The following is a 21,190-nucleotide window of genomic DNA, read 5'->3' on the forward strand; positions in this document are numbered from 1 at the left end:
AAGGCTTTGCTCTGACTCAGAGGCTGTCAAGGCCACCTTCTGCTGGGAGTCAGGAGTACCCTGGGCAGTCCCAGCTGCTTCCTAGCCTGGAGACTCCCTGGGAGCAGGCTGGCCTGTTGCTGATTGATTCTGAGACCCCTGGGCTCCTGGCACAGACTGTCTGTTCTTTGAATGGCAGAATTCCCACCTCTGTCTGGTGTTGGCTTCTTCCCTCCCGGTGCTAGACTGGGACTTATTTTTCTTGTTCAGCTTTTTATTTTAGTTTATTTCATTTGTTGAGTTGGGGGTCTCACTCTGCTGTCCACACTGGAGTGCAGTGGTACGATCATGATTCACTGTAACCTCGACCACCTGGGCTCAGGTGGTCCTTCCACCTCAGCCTCTCAAGCAGCTGGGACTATAGGCATGTGCCACCATGCCTGACTAATTTTTCGATTTTGTGTAGAGACAAGGTCTCACTGTGTTACCTAGGCTGGTCTCGATCTCCTGGCTCAAGTGATCCTCCTGCCTCATTCTCCCAAAGTGCTGGGATTATAGACATGAGCCACCATGCCCAGCCTTAAGCTTCTTCTTATGGAAATTTTTGAATGTATACAAGAGAGATAAGTGTAACAAACCTCTCGCAACTGTTCCCAGCCTCCTTTTGCCAGTCTTGTTTTGTCTATCTTATCCATTTTGCAGGGGAGAAGCGGCATTCATAAAAACTCCAGTATGTCTTTAACAGATAGCAGTAGTGCCATTATCACGCACAGCAACATTTACCATGATTCTTAATACAATTTAAGACCCAGTCCATGTTCCACTTTCTAGTAGTTCTTCTTAAGGGCAGTGATCACAGCCCTTTCCTTTCTCACTTCTAAGGGAAATGCAAATAAGAAAGATAAAAATGTACCCAGAAAAGAGGAACCCAGCCCCATGTCATACCCAGACTGAGCAGGTGGCTCCTGATGAGCTGGGGGGAGCCTGCAGCTGTTCCATCCGCATTGAGGGTCGTGGCTCAGGGAAGGGTGTGCGCTGCCACCTTGGGCGGCCAGCCGTCCGAGTGTGTGTGTCACGGAAGGCTCTCTCTCTGCCCCTCTCCAGGATCCGGGTCAGCCACGTACTGAACGACACGCACATGAAGTTCTCTCTTCCATCCAGCCGGAAGGAGATGAAGACTGTGTGCGTCCAGTTTGACAGTGGCAATTGCTCTGCTGTGGGGCCTGTGTCCTACATTGCCCTGCCTCACTGTGCCCTCATCGTCCCTGCCAGCACCTGGATCAGGTACTTCCTGGACTTGCAGCCTGGTTCTGTCCTATGGTTAGGGGTCGAGTGCATAAAGATCACAGATTTCATTCAAATACATCCAGAAAAAGTAACCATCCCAAATCCTTCTCACAGAGCTCCTCTTAGTGTTGGCTCTTAGGGAAATGCATACCTGGCACATAGCTGCTTCTTGCCGTCACAGTGGACGTGAGGAACTCATCTTGTTCCTTTCTTCACTATGGCTGCCAGGAAACTCACAGCCAAAATGTTTGTTCAGTCACAGTAACTATTCCTAGCCTAGGTTTCTGATACAAATATGTAGCACTCTTCACCCTATGTCTGTCCCAACCATGGTAAAAGGCTTCATTCTTCCATCTTCATTTTATAACCTTAGAGTAAACTGTTGGGAATTCTTTGGGGGAAATACTGGGAGCTATTGAAACAAAAAGCAGAATCAACATTTTAGAGATGCTCCCTAAGTGAGAGATGGAAATTTCAGAATACATTCTTCCATATAAATTCAGCATATTAAGAAAAAAAAACCCAGCCTGCACAAGATAGCAAGAACTTGTCTCTGCAAAAAATTAAAAAATAGCCAGGTGTGATGGTGCACAGCTATAGTCTTAGCTACTCAGGAGGCTGAGGCAGAAAGATGGCTTGAACCCTGGAGGTCAAGGCTGCAGTGGGCCACGATCTAGCCACTACACTCCAGCCTGGGTGACAGAGTGAGACCCTGACTCAAAATAATAATAATAATAATAATAATATCCCTATTGAATGCTTTTTTTGGTCTTTAATTTTTGCTATTATTTATTCATACATAATAGCTGTTCATTTTATATAAGGTGCATTTTGATGTAAGCATACAGTGCATAATGATCAAGTCGGGGTTGTCGGGGTTTCCTTCACTGCAAATACTCATCATTCCCTTGTGTTAGGAGCATTCACATTCCACTCTTCTAGTAGGTATTATTAACTGTAGTCATTCTCATGTGCTACCAAGCACTGAACTATATTCCTTCTCCCTAATGTATGTGTGGATCGATCAGCCAGCCTCTCACGATCCCCCTCTACCCTCCACACACCCTTCCTAGCCTCTGGTGTCTCATTTTACTCTCCATCACCACAAGGTCCACTTTGAAAGTTCCCACAGATGGGTGAGAACATGCAATATTTGTCTTTCTGTGCCTGGCTCATTTCACATAACACCATGACCTCTAGCTCCATCCATGTTAATACAAATGGCAGGATTTCCTTCTTTCATTCTTTTTTCATGACTGAATAATATTCCACTGTGTTATGTCTACTACATTTTCTTCATCTATTTGTCCATTGATGGGCACTGAGGTTGATGCCATGCCTTGGCTATTGTGAATAGTGCTGCAATGAACATTTTCCCTAGTTGAATTCAAATTCACCTTCAGATTTTGGAATAGAATCCTAAAGATATTTTCTTTACCTAACACAGAGTGGAGCTAATTTTCAAAGCACTTTCTAGATAAAACTACAGACAAAACATTGTTAAAAAAGAAAAAAAGAACAAAAGGGAAAAGAGAAGAGAAAAAAAAAACACCACTGTCAATATTCATATTCAAGATCAAGTGAGAGGTAGCTATGTTAGATTTCTAGACGGACGTAACAAAGGACCACAGACTCTGTGGCTTAAACAACAGAAGTGTGTTTCCTGCCAGTTCTCATGCTGGAGGTCTGAATTCAAGGTGCTGGGGGTTGGTTTCTTCTGAGGCCTCTCACCTTATAAATGGCCATTTGCTCTCGTGTCCTCACACAGCCTTTCCTCTGTGTGTCTCTGTCCTCATCTCTGCTTCTTCTAAGGCCACCAGTCCTACTGGGTTAAAGTCCACCCAATGACCTCTTCAACCTTAATTACCTCTTTATAATAACCTGTCTCCAAATACAGCAACATCCTGAGGTCCTGGGAGTTAGAGCATCAACACATGAATTGTGTGGGGGCACAATTTAGCCTATGACAATGAAATGAGGGCATCTGAAATGTCAAGCCAGGGCCCTGGCACAATGCTTCCCCACTCTGAGCCTAATTCTGTCCTGTGTATAAAAGCAGGAACTCATGTGGCACGCACCACAGGCCTGGTGTGTTCATTCATCAACTAAGTTACTCCTCATAACAAATGTAAGAGGTCCACTGTGGGCTGTCCTTTCTGCAGGCAAGGGAACTGAGGCAGAAAGAGGGTTGACACCTTGTCCCAGGCTCCCAGACAGCCTAGCCCAGGACGTCATGCTCTGAGCCATTACAGGATACTACATGGCTGTGATGCAAGAGGACCTCACTGTCCTGTTGCCTGTGACTTCCTGAGCCTGTGTGTCTTGAACAAGAATGTGGCTCTGAAGGCTGGCCATCGGCAGAACACTCCCTGCTGGATTTTCTACAGACTGGTACAAGACCATCTTGGCCCCACCCCCCATAGCTGGAGGATCCAGGGCTCTGACTTCTCTCTGCCCTCACAAGTCAGGCTATCCGTGCCCACCTCTTGGTCTTGTCATCAGCAGCTGTTGGACCTGACATGCCAGGCTCTTGTCCCCTAGAATGGGTGCCTAGTAACCACGTGAACAAGGGCATGTGGGCAGCCGAGTGCGCAAGTTGTTTATTCACACCCAGTGACTGCTGTGCTTCTGCGTGGGACATGGAGTCATTTGGCTTGGTTCTAGAGAGACAGGAGGAAGCTGAGCGTACACTTTTAGTGTCATTCATAATTTTACCTTGTCCAAAGTGTTTCCTGCTTTGCTAAATAAAATATAATTGGCAGGCTGGGGGTTTGATTTTGAAAATTGTTAGACTGATGCATCTTCATATAGGTTAAATGGCAATCAAACAAAATTCTGTTTAGTGACACATTTTCAAGGTGCAGCTGCTGCTCTGATTCTATGTGGTCAAATGACACAACACATTTCAAATTCTATTAAAGAATGTGAGCATTTTCCTAGAATCAGGAGGATCTGACATGAATTTTTGTACACGTGCACCTTGAAAGCCATGAATGTGTGGCCAGTATCCTGAAAAGGCTTCTACATCCTGCATTTTAAATTAAAATGAGTTAATTTGCTCTCAGACCTAAGTGAGTTTAAAATTGAATGTGGATAGACTGATAGCTTTGTTCTTAAATGCAAAATGCCTGTGTGTTTACTGTGAAACCTTTACTGTTGCTTTTATTCCTTACAGTGGTGGTCAAAATATAACCGTCATGGGCAGAAATTTCGACGTAATTGACAACTTGATCATTTCCCATGAGTTAAAAGGAAACATCAATGTAAGTCTTCAGCTGCTTTGTAATAACAGCTATTTTCAATGATGATCTTGTCTTTGTCACTCTGTATCCTGACGGGGAATATATATTATTTCTGTGACCTGGTATTGTAAACTTTTGCCTGTTGTATGACATAGACTGTCTGTGCTATGGCAGAAACAATAAGACCTTTGACTTGTAGTTGGGTCTCTCTGGTTGTGGGATGGAGGAAGAGAAGTGAACGTGGTGCGGCAAGCCCTGTCATCTTCCCCTTGTGTGGCTTTGTGGCGAGTTGCTTTAGTGAGACCACGCTTATGAACATGTGTGAAAATGCTTCACGAATGGTTCAAGTGTGAGGTGAGGAAACGTTTCTGTGAAGAGTGGGTGGTGGTGTGCCCACCATGCAGGGAGAGTGAGGCAGGCATCTCGTCAGGTACTTACCCTTGTCTCTCTAACCTGGTTCAGTCCCTGCCATCTGACCTCACCTTCTCTTGCCTCTTTCTGCAAAGATTAAGCCATACGAGGATCTGGTCCCACCCATGTTAGAGTCCCCCCCTACAGTGCTGGGGGATCCACCCTAGACTGAAGCTTCCCACTCCAGGAGTAAGAGGGAAGGTGGAACATTAGATACAGGCTGGGCCTCTGAGTACTGCTCCACGCTTCCGGAATGTTCTTCCCTATTCTCTCTTCCCCTTTCTCCCTGACCTTGATGAAAGACATGTGGCCTCTCTGGGGCCTGCCTGACCACTTCCTGCTGATTTGCCTGAAGCAGATTGCCATAGACCTTGTCCCTGCTTGGGACTGGTGTGGGCTCAGGCCTGGACTCAGGAGGCCTCTGCTATGTCATCCTTATAGCCTTGTCATGCCCATGCCTGCCTGCTGACACACTTCAGCCAGCTCCAAGCCTCCCACTGCACCTGACTTCCATACACTCATGGGGCCACATCCCCAAGATGCATGCAATCCAGAGTGTGACTCTCTGTTCCATCTGGAAGAGGTGGGGCCTGCCTTTGTCCAGGACTGGCTCCTCTCACATGCTGCTCCCTAGTCAAGTTGGCTTTATTGAGCACCTACTGGGGAATGCATGTTGCTGGGTGCAAGGGCAAAGGATAAATGAGATATTCCTATTGCCTTCACCGGGATTGGAAGTTGGCACATGGGATGTCATAGAGCCCTTCCAGCTCAGAAACCCCCTGAGTCCACAAAAGCATGGTGGACAAGTAGAGAAGTGAATGTGAATGGAAGTCAGTTTATCGGACAGCAAGGCAGAGTAGGAGGATTTGGATAGGTGGCAGCAGGAAGGTGGGTTCTGGTACGGGGGACAACTTCCTCCCAGGGCATGACTGGAGTGTCACTCAGTCCTGCCCGTGGGTTCTGGAGGATGGGTCAGGAATGAGTGAGAGGAATAGTATGTTAGTTGATGCGTAAGTTGGTAGCGTTTTTCACTTGCCCATGGAATGTAGATGTTGATGGTCACAGTTCATCACATTTGTCAATTCTCGGGTTGATCAACATGGATCATCATGGATTAAAGTGTCCAAATGGTCTTCATCAAAGTCTGATGGTCTTCCTGAATGTGAACAACCTCTCAGGTCAAAGTAGCTCTCTTTGAAACAATACCACCATCTTCCTGCCATACTCTCCCCGACAGCTATCTCCCTGGACACAGCACAAATGTCTTGAGCCGCCTCCACTGCCTTCCCTCCCCTGTTAAACTCAAGCAGAGGAATATGGCGGAAGTGCTCTTTTTTTCAATTGACACTCCATCATCTTTAGCCCACGATAGCACTCACTTTCTTCAAACTGCAAAATGCAAGGCGTGTTTACAAGCACAACATTGTTACTCTAAATGACAAATGACAAACTGTAAACTCCCAGCACCAGTGTGCTATGCCAAAAACAAACACTACGAACTTATGCATCAACCACTCGAGAGCCACACGAAGGAGTGTCAGGTAGAATTCTGTAGCAGTGGGAGCTACTGATTACTCTGCAGAGGGTGAGGCACATCTGGGTGCACCATGTGGTCATGATGTTAGCAGTGGTGTTAGTGGTGTAGAGAGGTGGGAATGAGGGAAGACGGGGAGCCCTGCCTCGTCCAGGCGTGTAAGGGCTGCCACAGCCCCTCTAGCTGCAGGCCTGTTGGGCTGCACTAGCCGGGTGGGTCTCGGACGCCCGGCCACAGTGACGCGGAGTGGTCAGCTTGGTCAGCGGGGTGGTCTTGGGAGCATCCTCGTGAAGGGGAGTGTGGGCCATCGTGTGAGTTAGAGCTCACAGGAGGAAGAAGGGCACCCAGGGTGAAACAGGCAGAAGGGTGTTATTGCAGGGATTGAGGGGCAGAGACTCGCAGGTGGAAAGGGCACTTCTAGTCCCAGGAGTGGCCACTAGGGCGGACATGCAGCGTCATGAGGATGAGGAAGTTGGGATGAACCTGTGGCTACCAATCCTTCTAGAAGGCATCTTGGTGAAAAGCCAGCTATAGCAGTGAAGGCTGGGGAGACCGTGGGCAGAGGCTGTCATCCATCCACAGGAGTGTGAATGCAAGACACAGGGTGTCGTTTGGACAGTCAGGGTGGCAGCAGGTCCTGCTCTTGTGGATCCGGCTCTAGATGTCTGAGCTTCCCACCTTCCACCTCTTCCTGCCCTCCTTTTAATGCTCCAACATTAGGGGAAAGAGACATGTGTTTTCTGCTGACAGATTTATTCTACAAGCTGTAGTTGCTCTTCTTGAATACATGTTGCCGAGCACGATGTCTCACACCTGTAATCCCAGCACTATGAAAGGCCGAGGCAGAAGGATTGCTTGAGCCCAGGAATTTGAGACCAGCCTAAGCAACATAGCGAGTCCTTGTCTTACAAAACAAAAAAAAACAAAAAAAAACTTACTGGGTGTGGTGGCACAGGCCTGTAGTCCCAGCTACTCAGGAAGCTGAGGCGGGAGAACTGCCTGAGCCCAGAAGGTCGAGGCTGTGGTGACTGTGCCACTGCCCTTCAGCCTGGGCAACAGAGGGAAACCCTGATTCCAAAAAAAGTGTGTCCCCTATTTCTCATATTCCACAGCCTGTCTTGCTGAACACCTGGACAGGACAGATATATGTTGTTTTCAATAAGCCTGTACCCAGACCAGAGCTTCTGCAGTTTCCAGGTTTCCTGCTTTTGGTTTCACTGGGACACGTTGCCTCTACTTGTTTTCTCTTGTTTTCTGTGACGCCCAAGGGCCCTTTTTCCTGGGCAGCTGGTGTGGAGGTTGCCCTGCTGCAGGCTGGCCCTTCTGGCCTGAGGTTTCCTGGTACTCAGACCTGCTGCCTGGAGGACACCTGAGCCCACAGCCAGCCTTTCCTTTCCTCCAGCCTCTTTCTGCAGAGTCCCTTTGCCCACCGCAGAACCTTCTACTGCTTCCTTGGCACTCAGAGAGCAATGACAACACCTGAGAGCGTCCTACATTCCAGGTGCTGCGCTAAGCATTGTTGCCTATGGGATCACCTTTCATTTAGCCCTTCTTTAATTTAATGAGTGCTGTCTCATTTGGTGTAATCTGGGTTGAATTAAGCCTGTCCCCATTTCACAGATGAGAAAACAGAAACACCAAGCAGTAAAACTGCCCAGGCCACTGAGCTCTAGAGACTAGAGCAGGGATTTGCTCATGAGGTCCTTGACATGCTCCTTTCTTCCCTCCCAGGTCTCTGAATATTGTGTGGCAACCTACTGCAGGTTTTTGGCCCCCAATTTAAAGAGTTCAAAAGCACGCACGAATGTCACTGTGAAACTGCGCGTACAAGACACCTTTCTGGACTGTGGGACCTTGCAGTACCTGGAGGACCCCCGATTCACAGGGTATCGGGTGGAATCTGAGGTCGACACAGAACTAGAAGTCAAGATTCAAGTATGTTTCTTTTCCCGTGGGTGGGTGTCACCTGCCCCCTTGTTTGGAAGGAGGGCTTGTGCCTGTGAGTGTCCACATGTTCTTCTTTCCTCTTCATTTTGTTCTTCACAGAAAGAAAATGATAATTTCAACATCTCCAAGAAAGACATTGAAATCACTCTTTTCCATGGAGAAAATGGGCAATTAAATTGCAGTTTTGAAAATATCACTAGAAACCAAGATCTCACCACCATCTTTTGCAAAATTAAAGGCATTAAGATGGCAAGCACCATCGCCAACTCATCGAAGAAAGTTCGTGTAAGTCACCCCCAGTCCTGCCTGCCGTCTTTACCTAACTTCTGGCAGTTCCTTGGCTAAACCAGAGGGCAGGTGGAAGTGTTCATAAATCTTGAGACCTTCACTTTAAATACAAGATACACAAAGTGGGTACTGCAGACCCAGGCATGATTCCTCCAGAATAGCTGTTGGTGTGTCAGAGCGTTGAACGGGCCATTGTCTTTGCGCCTAATGAGTCTTGATAGCTTTTGTTCTAGCCGTGCGTTTAGACTGTAACATCTGCAGGCAGAATCCTAGGCCCACTGACAAATGAGCTGCTGTTCTTTTCTCAAATGCAGAGGTGACATGTCTTCGCAGAAACCCAAAACAAACACAGGCTCCTCTGGCACACTCAGGGTGGTGTTAGCGTCTGACAAAGACAGAATATTCTCCAGGCCATGGCTGCTTCCTTCATTGTGAAGTCATATTTCCTGTGATGACTCTTTTCCCAGGCGTGGGAGAGAGGGCTTATCACTGGGGTATTTATGTCCACAATAGAGAAGTGAGGCCACAGAGAAAGGACACATAGCAGAAGTCATCCTGGGTAGTGTTCTTGCTGTCGGAGGCTCTGCATGGTCTTACGATCTGTAGTCATAAGGAATTGGATAAGGAATTGGACAAGAAAAGAGCATCAGACCAGAAGGCAGAATCAAAAACATGCTGGTGTCCCAGTGGCACCAGCTAGTGGCTGTGTAGCCTTGAGTAAGTCACCTGACTCCTCACCCTGTGTCCTTTGTGTGGTAAAGGGGATGATGATGATCATAAAATCAAGAACAACTGAGGCTCTCAATGCACACACACACACACACACACACCCTTGCTGAGTTGAGAAGAACACATGCCCTCATTCTAGGTTCCTAAGAGACAGGACAGAGTGGAGAAGACGGACAAAAACAGCTGCCTGTAGGGGGGACGTAAAAGGAAGACAAGTCCAGGTGCAGTGGCTCACACCTGTAATCCCAACACTTTGGAGGTGAGGCAGGAAGATTGTCTGAGCCCAGGAGTTCCAGACCAATCTGGGCAACATAGACCTCATCTCTACAAAAAAAATTAAAAAAATTAGCGAGGCATGGTGGTGTATGTCTGTAGACCCAGATACTCGAGAGGCTGAGGCAGGAAGATCACTTAGCCGAGGAGGTTGAGGCTGCAAGGAGCCATGACCGACTGTGCCACTGCACTGCAGCCTTGGCAACAGAGTGAAACCCTATCTTAAAAAAAAGAAAAGAAAAGAAAAGAAAATAGGTCTGTCGAGAAGCCCAAGATATCTGAGAGTTCAGTATGGATACGGGTAGGCCTTCTTACCCCCGGGGACTGCGACTGTATTGCTGCCTTCCTGCCGTTTGCACCCATTTTCCCATAGCATCAGGATTTGGCTTACTAGGTCCATTGGGCAAAGAGGGCGACATCTAAATCAGTGGGTTTGGTCCCACACACCTACACTGACATGTGGGGACACTGAGGCACAGTGAATGCCTTTGCTGTGCCCAAGGACATGTGGTGATCTGCCTGGATGGGCCTTGGACTTAAGTGAACCACCTTGCTCATTGCTGTGTGTCTTGAAGCCATGTGGGGGATTATGCACATGACAGGTGTCCCTCACCCAACCCGGTGACGTGTTCTGTCCCCCCAGGTGAGGCTCGGGAACCTGGAGCTCTTCGTGGAGCAGGAGTCCGCCCCCTCCACCTGGTATTTCCTGATCGTGCTGCCCGTCCTGTTGGTGGTCGTCATTTTTGGTAAGTGGCCGCTTAATCTGTCGAAGCATCTCCTGGGACCCCTCATGGGGCAGGAGGCTCTGACTGCAGGCTGTCTGCTTGGATGAAGCGCTTGTGGGTAGAGGCCCAAGTCAGGACCTTGGGAGGGAACTGCAGGAATGGAGGGCTTCTAACATGACTCAGGAGGCGGCCGTGGCACAAGGTTGGGTCTCAAAGCTGCTCCACTACCTGTTCCTTTGAAATGTGGTGACAGGTGTCCATTTAAGTCATTCCCTGGTGTTCCTCTGGGCTTGGGGCTCCCAGAACTTGGTGGGTTCACCTGACCCTCCCCGCATCCTCCTGGCAGAACTGCTTTTGAAGTGGATCTGCGTCATGTCCCAAAGTAGCCCGAGACTTGCCCGGCACCGTGGGCCCCGCGGCTGCACACTGGCTGAATCTGGCATTCATTCTGCTTGGCCCACAGAACACTTTTCAAAACTATTAAGGAGTTGATAACATTTAAAAATTGGTGATTCACATTTTTAAGAACCTCTTGAAAGGTTGGAGGATTTGGCTTACTGGACCCATTTCCCCATAGCGTCAGTTCCTGGAGTTGAGTAGCAGCTGCCTCACGGAGAGCATGTGCTCCTGGGGATCCCCTGCAGTCTCCACCTCTCCCTGTTGTCTCCCCCTGCTGATCTCATCCGTGTGCCTGGTCTCTGCAGCAACTCTGGTCCTGAGTCACTCCCACTGGGAGTCAGCTTCCTCCCATCCTTCTCTGAAAACGGAACTCTTCTCTAGCAGTCAAGAGCCCTTGTGCTTCTTGATGGAACCTAGGTCTGTCCTTCCGATACTGGAGGCTGATAGAGGCTGTCACTCGTGTCTCCTTTCATGACACATTCATTCATTCATCCCATCCCTGCATTCATGGAAGAGGGCAAGCCTTCACAGGCTGAGCCAGTGTTGCTCAAAGTGTGGGCTGAGCAATGGCATCCCAAGGGCTGCTGCTGGGAAAGGGGATTCCATGGGCATAAGTTTGAGAACTACTGCACATGGCACACTCTCTTGGGGATACACAACCCATGTGGGTAAGACGCGGACTCTGTCACGAGCCCGTGAACTACACTTGGTTTTGCTTCTTCCAGCCTCTTTCCCATCCACCATTGACATTCTTCTCTAAAACAACAATGTGTTTTAGAGAAGGAGAGGCTTCTAGAATAATCATGATTGTTGATCGCTGGATACTTATTCTTTTCCGAGAATACATCCTTGACACCTTCTATGTGTTACCTTGAGTAATCTCCTCAGCATCACAGTGAACCAGGCATAGAGATGTGGAAGTACTCAGCCTGGATCACTCAGCCGGGATGTGGTCTAGCAGGGCAGAACCTGAGTACCGAGTCGTTTGACTTACTGGCTGGAGCAAGAGGAGGGGTAGAAAGGGGCCATGCTAGACCTGGGGGTCCCAGTGGCTCACCCAGCATGTCCACGAGCTCTGTGTGTCTGGCCCTGTGGCCAGTGCGGGTCTGAGCCTCCTTCTGGTGTTGGAATCCAAGGCAGGGCTGAAGGGAGATGGGGTGTTTCATTACTCTCCAACCTGCTGGGACCTCTGGTTACAAGTGAAGTTTATTTGATTTAGTTTAGTTTTCAGTTTTAAAATGAGTGGATTTTTTCTGTTGCATTTTAGCATCTTCCTCTAGAGTGTGACCCCTCACTGGAAAATTTCCTTCTTACAAAATCCAGCTCTTAAATGCTATTTTCTAGTCTGTGTCTCTTTCTCTCTCTCTGTCTCATCTCTATCTCTCTTTCATTTTCCTTGTTTTACTTATTTATTTTTTTAGAACTGTAGGCTGGGCATGGTAGCTCACACCTGTCATCCCAGCATTTTGAAAGGCTGAGGCAAGAGGATTGCTTGAGCCCAGGAGTTCAAGATCAACCTTGGAAAAATAGTGACGCCTCATCTCTACCAAAAAAAAAAAAAACAGTCAGGCATGGTGGCATGTGCCTGTAGTCCCAAGCTACTTGGGAGGCTGAGGCAGAAGGATCACCTGAACCTAGGAGGTTGAGGCTGCAGTGAGCCATGATTGCGCCACTCCAGCCTGGGATATGGAGTGAAATCCTGACTCAGGGGGAAGACGGCCAGGCATGATGGCTCACCCCTGGCATTCCAGCACTCTGAGAGGCCAAGCCAGTAGGATTGCTTGAGCCCAGGAGTTTGAGACCAACCTGGGTGTCATAGTGAACCTCATCTCTACAAAAAAATAAAAACATGAAAAAAAAAGCTGTGAAGGCGGTTATGTGCTTGTGTGTGGACTGCGAGTGGCCCTGACGTGGTGTCTCTGTCTCGCAGCGGCCGTGGGGGTGACCAGACACAAGTCCAGGGAGCTGAGTCGCAAGCAGAGCCAGCAACTGGAGCTCCTGGAGAGTGAGTTGCGCAAGGAGATTCGGGACGGTAAGAACCTCATGGCGGCCGGACACCACAGGTGCTTCTCCCTACTTCATGCGCTTCTCCCTGCCATGTATGCTTCTCCCCGCCTCATGCGCTTCTCCCTGCCATGGGCACTTCTCCCGTCAGATTGGCCCCAGCAAGGAGAGTGGAGAATCCCGGGGACAGCAGAGCTATGGCCCGGCTGGCCTTGTGCTTCCCTCTGCAGCCAGCCGCATGACCATCCCTGTCTCTCCCTGAATGAAAACCAAGATCGTCCTCTGCGTTAGACCAAACAGTGCAGATCTTGCCCACAGCAGAGGAGTTGAAACGCTGCTCTTGGGACTGTGTTTTGCAGGCTTTGCCGAGCTGCAGATGGATAAATTGGACGTGGTTGATAGTTTTGGAACCGTTCCCTTCCTAGACTACAAGCATTTTGCGCTGAGAACTTTCTTCCCTGAGGTAAAGGAGCATTGATCATCTTCCCAAGCTTGAGTCTTGAATAGCAATGGCAGTGCTTGTCGCTGTTGTCAATATGGTGTTTGCTCCCAAGGTTGCGGAGATCACATGCTTGATGGGAAAGAATAGCTTAAGGGGGGCAGTGCTTATTAACTGCATTGATTATGGTGCAGAGCAGGAATGGGTCACTGGTGATTCTTCTTTGTCCAGTAACAGAAACCTAGGAGGGACAGAAGTTCAGAGTGATGGTTTTTGCTTCATTTTACTCCCAGTTTAGAATGGAACGTTTAGCTGGGAAGTGAGCTAGTTTATTTAAAAATCAATATGGTATGAGCTGGTCAATTTGTTGTGTTTATCTGCATGACTCCTATCACTGCGACCAGATTATTCACTATTACTTCTCAATTGGAAATGAGAACTCCGACGGGCTGGGAGGAAGGACAGCAGATAAGCAGTCAGGGGTGGAGTGGGAGTTGGAAACAGGCAGTATTAGCAGAGGAGTCTTGGTGGTTCTCTGCCGCCTAGAAAGGGCTGCATGAACTAATTCGTGTGTTTATCCAAGGAGTAGTCCCCTTAACCCTGTGGTTGGTTGCTGGTCTCACTTCTGTTCTGACACCTCCATTCTCTCACCACCCACTCAGCCTCCTTCATTGCCCTCCCAAGTCTCTGGCGAGGCACACTCATCTTCCGTGTCATCACCTCCACGTCCTAGTACCCCGGCCCCACTGTGTTGCCCTTCTTTTTTGTCGGTCTGATGACCACTGAGTGGCCCAGCCTCTGAAACGCATCAATACTGACGATCCTATTTCAATCTCGACTTCTAAGCACAGCAAGAAATCTCTGCAGGCCAAAGGATAGTTCCTATCACCTTACCAGAAACCTTTCCACAACATATGGCCAGAAGCCTAGAGTTCAGAAATGCAGATGCATGCTGTAAGCAACGTCCAGCTTCCCTATAATTCTGGAAATGGACACATGACAGGCAAGGCTGTGTCCGGAGGCTGGGATCCCTCCATAAAACACCCGCCCTGGTTTTGGGTCCAAGCCTCAATGCTGTAGATCAAGAAGGCTGTAAATAAGACTTCACTTTTTGTGCTTGGGAAGTTTTTTCTTTTCTTTCTGTATTCTCCGGGAATGGTGACAACAAAACTGGCCACTGTTCATTTCATCCATTCCGGGACAGGATGCTCCCTGGGGCACCTCATCCCCGAGCAGGGTGATGGTGCAGTTTTGCATCAGGAGCCCCGCCTCGCAGACCTCTGAGATCCCCATTAAGAATTTAACAGCAATAAAATAACGGAGATTTTTGACTATCAACAAGAGTACTGCGTGGGCTTTCTCAGTTAATGATTGCCCTTGAGTGCTGAATAGAGTAATCTGTGGCCTGAAAAAAGCAATGTTCCTATCTTCTAAATCTGGTAATCAAGAGTGATGAGTGTAAAGGAACTGTTGCCAGTTGAATGTTTCCAAAAAAAAAAATCCAGGAACAATGCGACATCATTTTAGGAGAAGAGAGTTTCAAGGAGCTGATTTAACTCGACATTGTGTGTAATCTCAAAGGGCCCCTGGGAAGGCCATAAACATGGAAGACAGAAGGAAGGAAAGCAGGCATGATTTGTCAGAAGTCTATCAGGAAGACCTGAGCCACGATGGGATTTACAATAATTAGGAAAGGGGAATAGAGGGAGCAGAGAAGCCTATTATGGTAGGACCGTGCCCCCTGGCATGGGTCCAGGCTGCGGATATGGCCCAAGTTAGCCAGGGCCTTTGCTGATTGGTCAGAAGCCAGGTCCTTGAGGCCTGGGGTTGTGGGTAGGACAGGTGTGATGATCAACATGGATCCGACAGCAGCAGGCGAGGTCCAGAGGATATTGCAGGTCCACATGGGAGGGCTCCCTGGACTGCCCACTAGTTGTGACTCTTAAAGCCTTGATTTTGATTAAGTTAACTCTCCCTTGTTTTGCTGAAAACAGGAGAAGAAACCAGGGCAGGCAGAGGGCCTAACCTCCAGGCAAAGGGAAATTTGAACGCAAGGAGAAAAGAGAGAGCCGGGGTGGTATTTCCACATTTGAGGCTGAGAATCAATCATCTCAGCTATCCATTCACATGAAGTTGGTTCAGCAGAAAAATATTAAGAACTAGAATATCCAAACCTAGGATCTGATTTAATTTGCTTTTTACTAGGGAAGGACAAGACCAAAATAGTCTCAGGTCTTCTGCTGTGGCTAACATATTTGAAGATATGAAACAAAATTATCAGCAGAATAAATTTATTTTAATAAGATATAAAATTGGCTCAAAGTTTCTATTACTATCAAAAATTGAAAAAAGAAAAACCTGCATGTTTGAGTTTGTACTTTCATTCTGTTGACTCCTTGAAAGTATTACACAACACACTTTTAAAATTGAATCATTCATTCCCGTAAGATTTATGATATGCTAAAAGACCTCAAATTTGAAAGTGTGTTCAGAAGCTACCTAGCATGTAGCACAAAAAAATTCTTTATAGGAGCCAGTAGGGTAATACCATTGTGGTCTAGTTTGCTATAATTTAGGGGAAAAGACAATAATAACAGCTGACACACAGCACTTACTTGGCACTCGGTGACTTTATTTTCATACTAAGTCTACGAGGTGAGAACCATTATTGCCTCCATTTTACAGATAAGGAAAGTCAGATACAGAGAGGCTGAGTAACTTGTTCAAAGTCATGTGACGAGTATGTGAAAAAACCAGGACCAGAACTCAGGTGGTCTGGCTCTAGAGTTCATACTCCTACCCTGCCCACCCCACCCCCTCTTGACTTAGCTGAGACTTGGGAAAAAACTTATCAACCCAATTCATTATTTACCCGAGAAGGTCAGTTGCTGGAGGAGTAGTCTGACATTTGCATAACATTCATCAGTGACTCCTTCTTTAAGTCCGCTTTTTTACAATGTGAGATGATACTTTTATCCTCTAGAAATGGGACTGATGCAACGATCATTATTCTTCTTCGAGGCTTTCAGAGTTCGTTGGCGCTTCTTGAGAGCTGAACAATTATTTATTATATATTAGAGAATTTGCAGCAGGCATGAACCCAGGGGCTCTTCAGATTAGCAAATAGCGTCTCGACTTTATTAAAACAGACTCGGGTATTGTAACAGAAATACACTCTTCATTTCCTCTGGATGTGATGAATAATGAGTGTCTCCTTCCCCAGTCAGGTGGCTTCACACACATCTTCACTGAAGACATGCATGTAAGTCTCTGCGTTTTTATTTTTAGCCCAGTGACTGCCCGACTGTCATAGTGTTATCATCATCATCATCATCTCCATTATTATCACTTGGAATTTTTATTGTGGGTTTTTTGGGATCATGAATTCAATATTAAATAATTCATTGTCTTGGAAAACCCATTGTGGCTCTTCTTTCTAACTTTACACTTGTATGTTATACTGTATTATATTATATATATATTTTTTCCAGAACAGAGATGCCAATGACAAGAATGAAAGTCTCACAGCTTTGGATGCCCTGATCTGTAATAAGAGTTTCCTAGTCACTGTCATCCACACCCTTGAGAAACAGAAGAACTTTTCCGTGAAGGACAGGTATTAGTCCGTTCTTTAGGTTTTGAAAACCTCTGCAAGAGAAAATATACCTGAGCCCCGTATTTTATTTCCAAACCACTGCCTGAACTTGCTGTCTTGAGAACATGCCCTTTTTCAGAGCCCTTTTGAATGAATGTCTCCATTTCAGGTCATGCCGCCCCAATGGCAAATATTTTTTTTTTGAGATGGGATCTTGCTATGCTGCCCAGGCTAGTCTCTAACTCCTGGCCTCAAGCGACCCTCCTGCTTCAGCCTCCAGAATAGCTGAGACTACAAGTGTGAACCACCATGCCCAATTGATTATTTTTTTAGAGATGGGGTCTTGCTATGCTGTCCAGGCTGGTCTCGAACACCTGGCCTCAAGTAATGCTCCCATCTCAGCCTTCCAAAGTGCTGAGATTACGGCATACACCACCACATTGGGCTCCCAACATAAATTCTATTGTGAAGGCACACACATTTCCCCCATCAAAAAACCCTGAAAAACCCCCAACACCCAAAAAACCCACATAACTTTTTGATTTAAAAAAGCAGAAGTGTCCTTTTTAATTTTAAAAACACCCTGAACATTTGGGAGACTCACTTCTTGTTACCACTCTAGTTTAAATGCTGATCCGGAAGATGCCCAAGGTTAACTTGGAGTGAGGTTTTATAACTGAGGACAGAGTGGTTCAAACCCAAACATTAAAAAAAAAAGGCTCCCACCAGGACCCCACCCCCACCCCCTCCAGGAACCTCTGTCCCCGCCTGCTACTCACTGGGCCCACAGCGGATAGTCACTGGGCTCTCCATGGACCACTGCCCCTGCCAGTGTGGTCACCAGGCTCTTCACAGGAACCCTGTCCCCCCAGGGTGGTCACCAGGCTTGCCATGGGCCCCCCATAACTCCAGGGCGGTCACCAGGCTCTCCACAGGATCCCCATCCCCCAGGTCGGTCACCAGGCTCTCCATGGGACCCTTGACCCCCCAGGAAAGTCACCAGCTCTCCACAGGACTCCCACTCTCCCAGGGCGGTCTATGGGACCTCCGTCCCTCCAAGGAGATCACCAGGCTCTCCACAGGACCTCTGTCCCCCCAGGGTGGTCACCATACTCTCCACAGGACTGCCGCCCCCCCAGGGCAGTCACCAGGCTCTCCACGGGACCTCTGCTCCCCCAGGGTGTTCACCAGGCTCTCTATAGGACCTTTATCCCCTGAGGGTGGTCACCAAACTTTATAGGACCCTCCTGCCCCCAGCAGGGCGGTCACCAGGCTATCCCTGACAGGTGCCTGTTCGCCTCCTTCCTGACCATCGCACTGCAGACCAAGCTGGGGTACCTGACCAGCATCCTGGAGGTGCTGACACGGGATCTGATGGAGCAGAGCAGCAATTTGCAGCCCAAGTTGATGCTGCGGCGCACCGAGTCAGTGGTGGAGAAGCTGCTCACCAACTGGATGTCTGTGTGCCTCTCGGGCTTCCTGCGGGTGAGTGGTGTGGCTAGTGGGGCAGGGTACCTTTGCAGGACAGGTCGTGGGGTCAGCAGATGTTGACTTGGTCGTAGCTGGCCTGTGTGGGCCACGCTTCAGGCAGCCCCAGGTGAGGCCAAGCCAGGGAGCTCCCTGTCCTGTCCTTGGCACCAGTTACCCCCAGCTCCTGGTTGGCCCATGGAAGAACGTGTGCCAAGAAGGTGCCTTTCCAGAATGGAAGAGAGCTGTTTCAGGCCCTCTGGAGTGGCTCAGAAGTTCCCAGGACTGGCAGGTGGTGGCTCACGCCTGTCATTCCAGCACTTTGGGAGGCCGAAGTGGGAGGATCACTTGAGCCCAGGAGTCTGAGACCAACCTGGGCAACAGATACTTCATCTACAAAATAAATAAATAAATAAAATCTTAGCCAGGTGTGGTGGTGTGCTCCTGTAGTCACAGCTACTCAGGGGACTAAGGTGGGAGGATTGCCTGAACCCAGGAGGTTGAGGCTGTGGTGAGTCATGATCATACCACTGCATTCTAGCCTGGGTGACAGAGTGACCCCGACTCAAAAAAAACCAAAAAAAAAAAACATTCCCAGGACCTACTGGGACTCAAGTTCCCATCACTCTGTGAGGTCCCCAAGGTCCACCTGGCCATGGATGTTCTTTGATAGCTGAGCGAATGTGGTTGTCATTGGACTGCCTTGAAATTCTTCCGAGTGGGAATGTTCTGTGGACCCCAGGGGTTCCGTGGTTGGGCGTGGGATCCTGCTGCCTATCTGAATCTAGACTTCACCCTGTCCTTGGCCTCCTAACCGCCCAGCTTCTCAGGGCCAGACCCCAACCTCAGGTCTGGCCTCCTAACTTCTAGAGCTAGAGGCAGAGGAGGACAGCAGGATGGTGTCAAAGTGCACATGAGAAATGCATGAGCTGCCCAGCTCTGGGCAAGTCCTCCCGGTGAGCTGGCCATTGCTGTTGTTAAATATCAGTATGAAAATAAGAGTGTCCTGCTGAGCCTCAAGTCCTTACCCTTGAATTTCCCCAGCCACCTGAATTCTGGCAAACCTATGTCATTGTGTGTGTGTTGCTGCTTCTGAAATCTCATTAAATTTTGAGTAAGATTCACTGCAATGCCACAGGTTTGAACAGGGCTACTTAAGTTAGATCTGAAAGCAGCACTTGAAATAGACTGTGCTTAGCTTAACACAGTGCACCACAGTCTTACATGGGGATGCACAGCCCTTTTTTGAATTTCTCACCAGCCCCTTCCTCTCCCAAGGCAATACCCATTTATTAAGATTAATGAAATCTGCCTTCTTTTCTGTTTACTTGGTATAAATCATTGTATGCTCTGGGGAGGTGTCGCGCCAGTTATTTCTGGGGCGAATTTTTTTTTGCCTCCCACCGTCATCACTTTAGCCACAACTGTGCTGAACGGAGGCACCAGGGTTCTCACCTGGGTCCTCAGCCTCCCTCTTCAAAGGATAGCTCCTGCCTCACCCCTGCCAGCTGAGCCAGAAGCTTGGGAGGTAGGGCCCGTCAACTCATGATGGTCACAAGCTCCCCCAGGATATTCTGGGTGCCCTCTATCTGCACATTCCTGGGGTGAGAGAGAGAGCACTGGATGAGGAGTCTTGCTCAAAAGCAGCAGGCTTGGGCTCTGAAGTCATCTCAGTCAACCAACTATGTGCCTGCCTGGACATCTGTTTTCCATTCTCCAGATGAGGACTATGTGGTCAGGGGTCTGAGATTCCTTTCTGGCTCTTTCTACTGGGATCTTGTGATTTTTACTCTAAACTCCTAAGGGCTGCTCTGGGGCAGTCCCGGGGCAAAGGGTTCAGAAAATCCAGGCTCCAAACCCAGCATGCCCCCTTGAGCAAAGCATTCTGGGTAAATATTCACAGTGCTGATTCAAGAGTGAGCAATGGGTGGTGGGTGCCTGGAGGAAGTGGCATCGAGGTGTCAGCGACACTTTCGCTTTCAGTGGAACAGTTCCCTGTTGGGGGTGCAGGGGTGGGGGTGGGGGTTTGGTGTCCCCCTCAGGTGCCCAAGGGGGTCTGGGGCACTGACAACCCTGATCCTCCTGCCCACCCCACAGATGCTGAGTGAGGGCCACCAGGTCCATGCCCTCCAGGTGACATCCCCTCCCAAGACACGGAGGATTATGGGTAAAATAATAAGGCCATGTGTTGAGCATGCCCGACAGATGAGGAGGGCTTTGCTCACTTTGTTGCCCCTTCACGGTCCTGGGAGATGACCTCACAGGTTAGGACCATTTTGAATGTAGGGGAATCAGGGCACACAAAACAGGTGTGAGTCTTCGCCAGTCCCCAACCGTGTGGGACTGTGCCAGGGCCTTGGCACACTCGGCTACTCCCTGTGTGCTGAGAAGACAGGGTCTGCCCACACCTGTGGAAGCACCTGAGCCTGGCCTTCTGGGAAGGGAATGTCCCCAGCAGCTGTGTTCACAGGTGACTAAGGAACCTCTTCCGCCCCTTCAGTCCCCAAGCCAGCCACACATCAGTGCAGGAGCAGCCCTACATGTCTCCTCCTTGCTGTACTCTGGGGAGTTCAGGAGGATTCCTGACCATAGGTCAGCCCAGCAGAGCCCCCCCCTCCCCAGCCCACCCCTATGGGCACACGCACTCGGCACCAGGGTCCTGGCTTCATCTCTGGAGTGTGCTGAGGAAGGAGAAGTAAGCTCTGGTTTTGTGGCTGGGACACCACTGGGGTGCAGGACAGAGAGTACGGTGAGGCTGTGAGCCACAAAATACAGGAAGCATCTCACGAGACGTAAATGTCGGGCACAGGTCCTGCTGCCTCCCCACCTTGGAAATTCCTGAACACCTTGGAAATTCCTGAACATTCCACC

General features: G+C 48.7%; 1 protein-coding gene across 1 annotated transcript in view; it reads left to right on the forward strand.

Moving 5' to 3' along the window:
* Positions 1–21,190, forward strand: part of PLXNC1 (plexin C1) — a 137,441-nt gene that overhangs the window by 72,918 nt on the left and 43,333 nt on the right. Inside the window, exons 11-20 of the mRNA XM_021708253.1 lie at positions 1,084–1,263; positions 4,442–4,529; positions 8,185–8,388; positions 8,500–8,685; positions 10,334–10,436; positions 12,745–12,846; positions 13,178–13,281; positions 16,481–16,519; positions 16,749–16,873; positions 18,139–18,337. Of these exons, the coding sequence (XP_021563928.1) occupies positions 1,084–1,263; positions 4,442–4,529; positions 8,185–8,388; positions 8,500–8,685; positions 10,334–10,436; positions 12,745–12,846; positions 13,178–13,281; positions 16,481–16,519; positions 16,749–16,873; positions 18,139–18,337 (1,330 nt within the window). The remainder of the gene's footprint in view (positions 1–1,083; positions 1,264–4,441; positions 4,530–8,184; positions 8,389–8,499; positions 8,686–10,333; positions 10,437–12,744; positions 12,847–13,177; positions 13,282–16,480; positions 16,520–16,748; positions 16,874–18,138; positions 18,338–21,190) is intronic.

Source organism: Carlito syrichta, unplaced genomic scaffold (genome assembly GCF_000164805.1).
Source record: "Carlito syrichta isolate Samal-C Ts95f unplaced genomic scaffold, Tarsius_syrichta-2.0.1 Scaffold135639, whole genome shotgun sequence".
In the NCBI taxonomy this organism is placed as follows: Eukaryota; Metazoa; Chordata; class Mammalia; order Primates; family Tarsiidae; genus Carlito; species Carlito syrichta.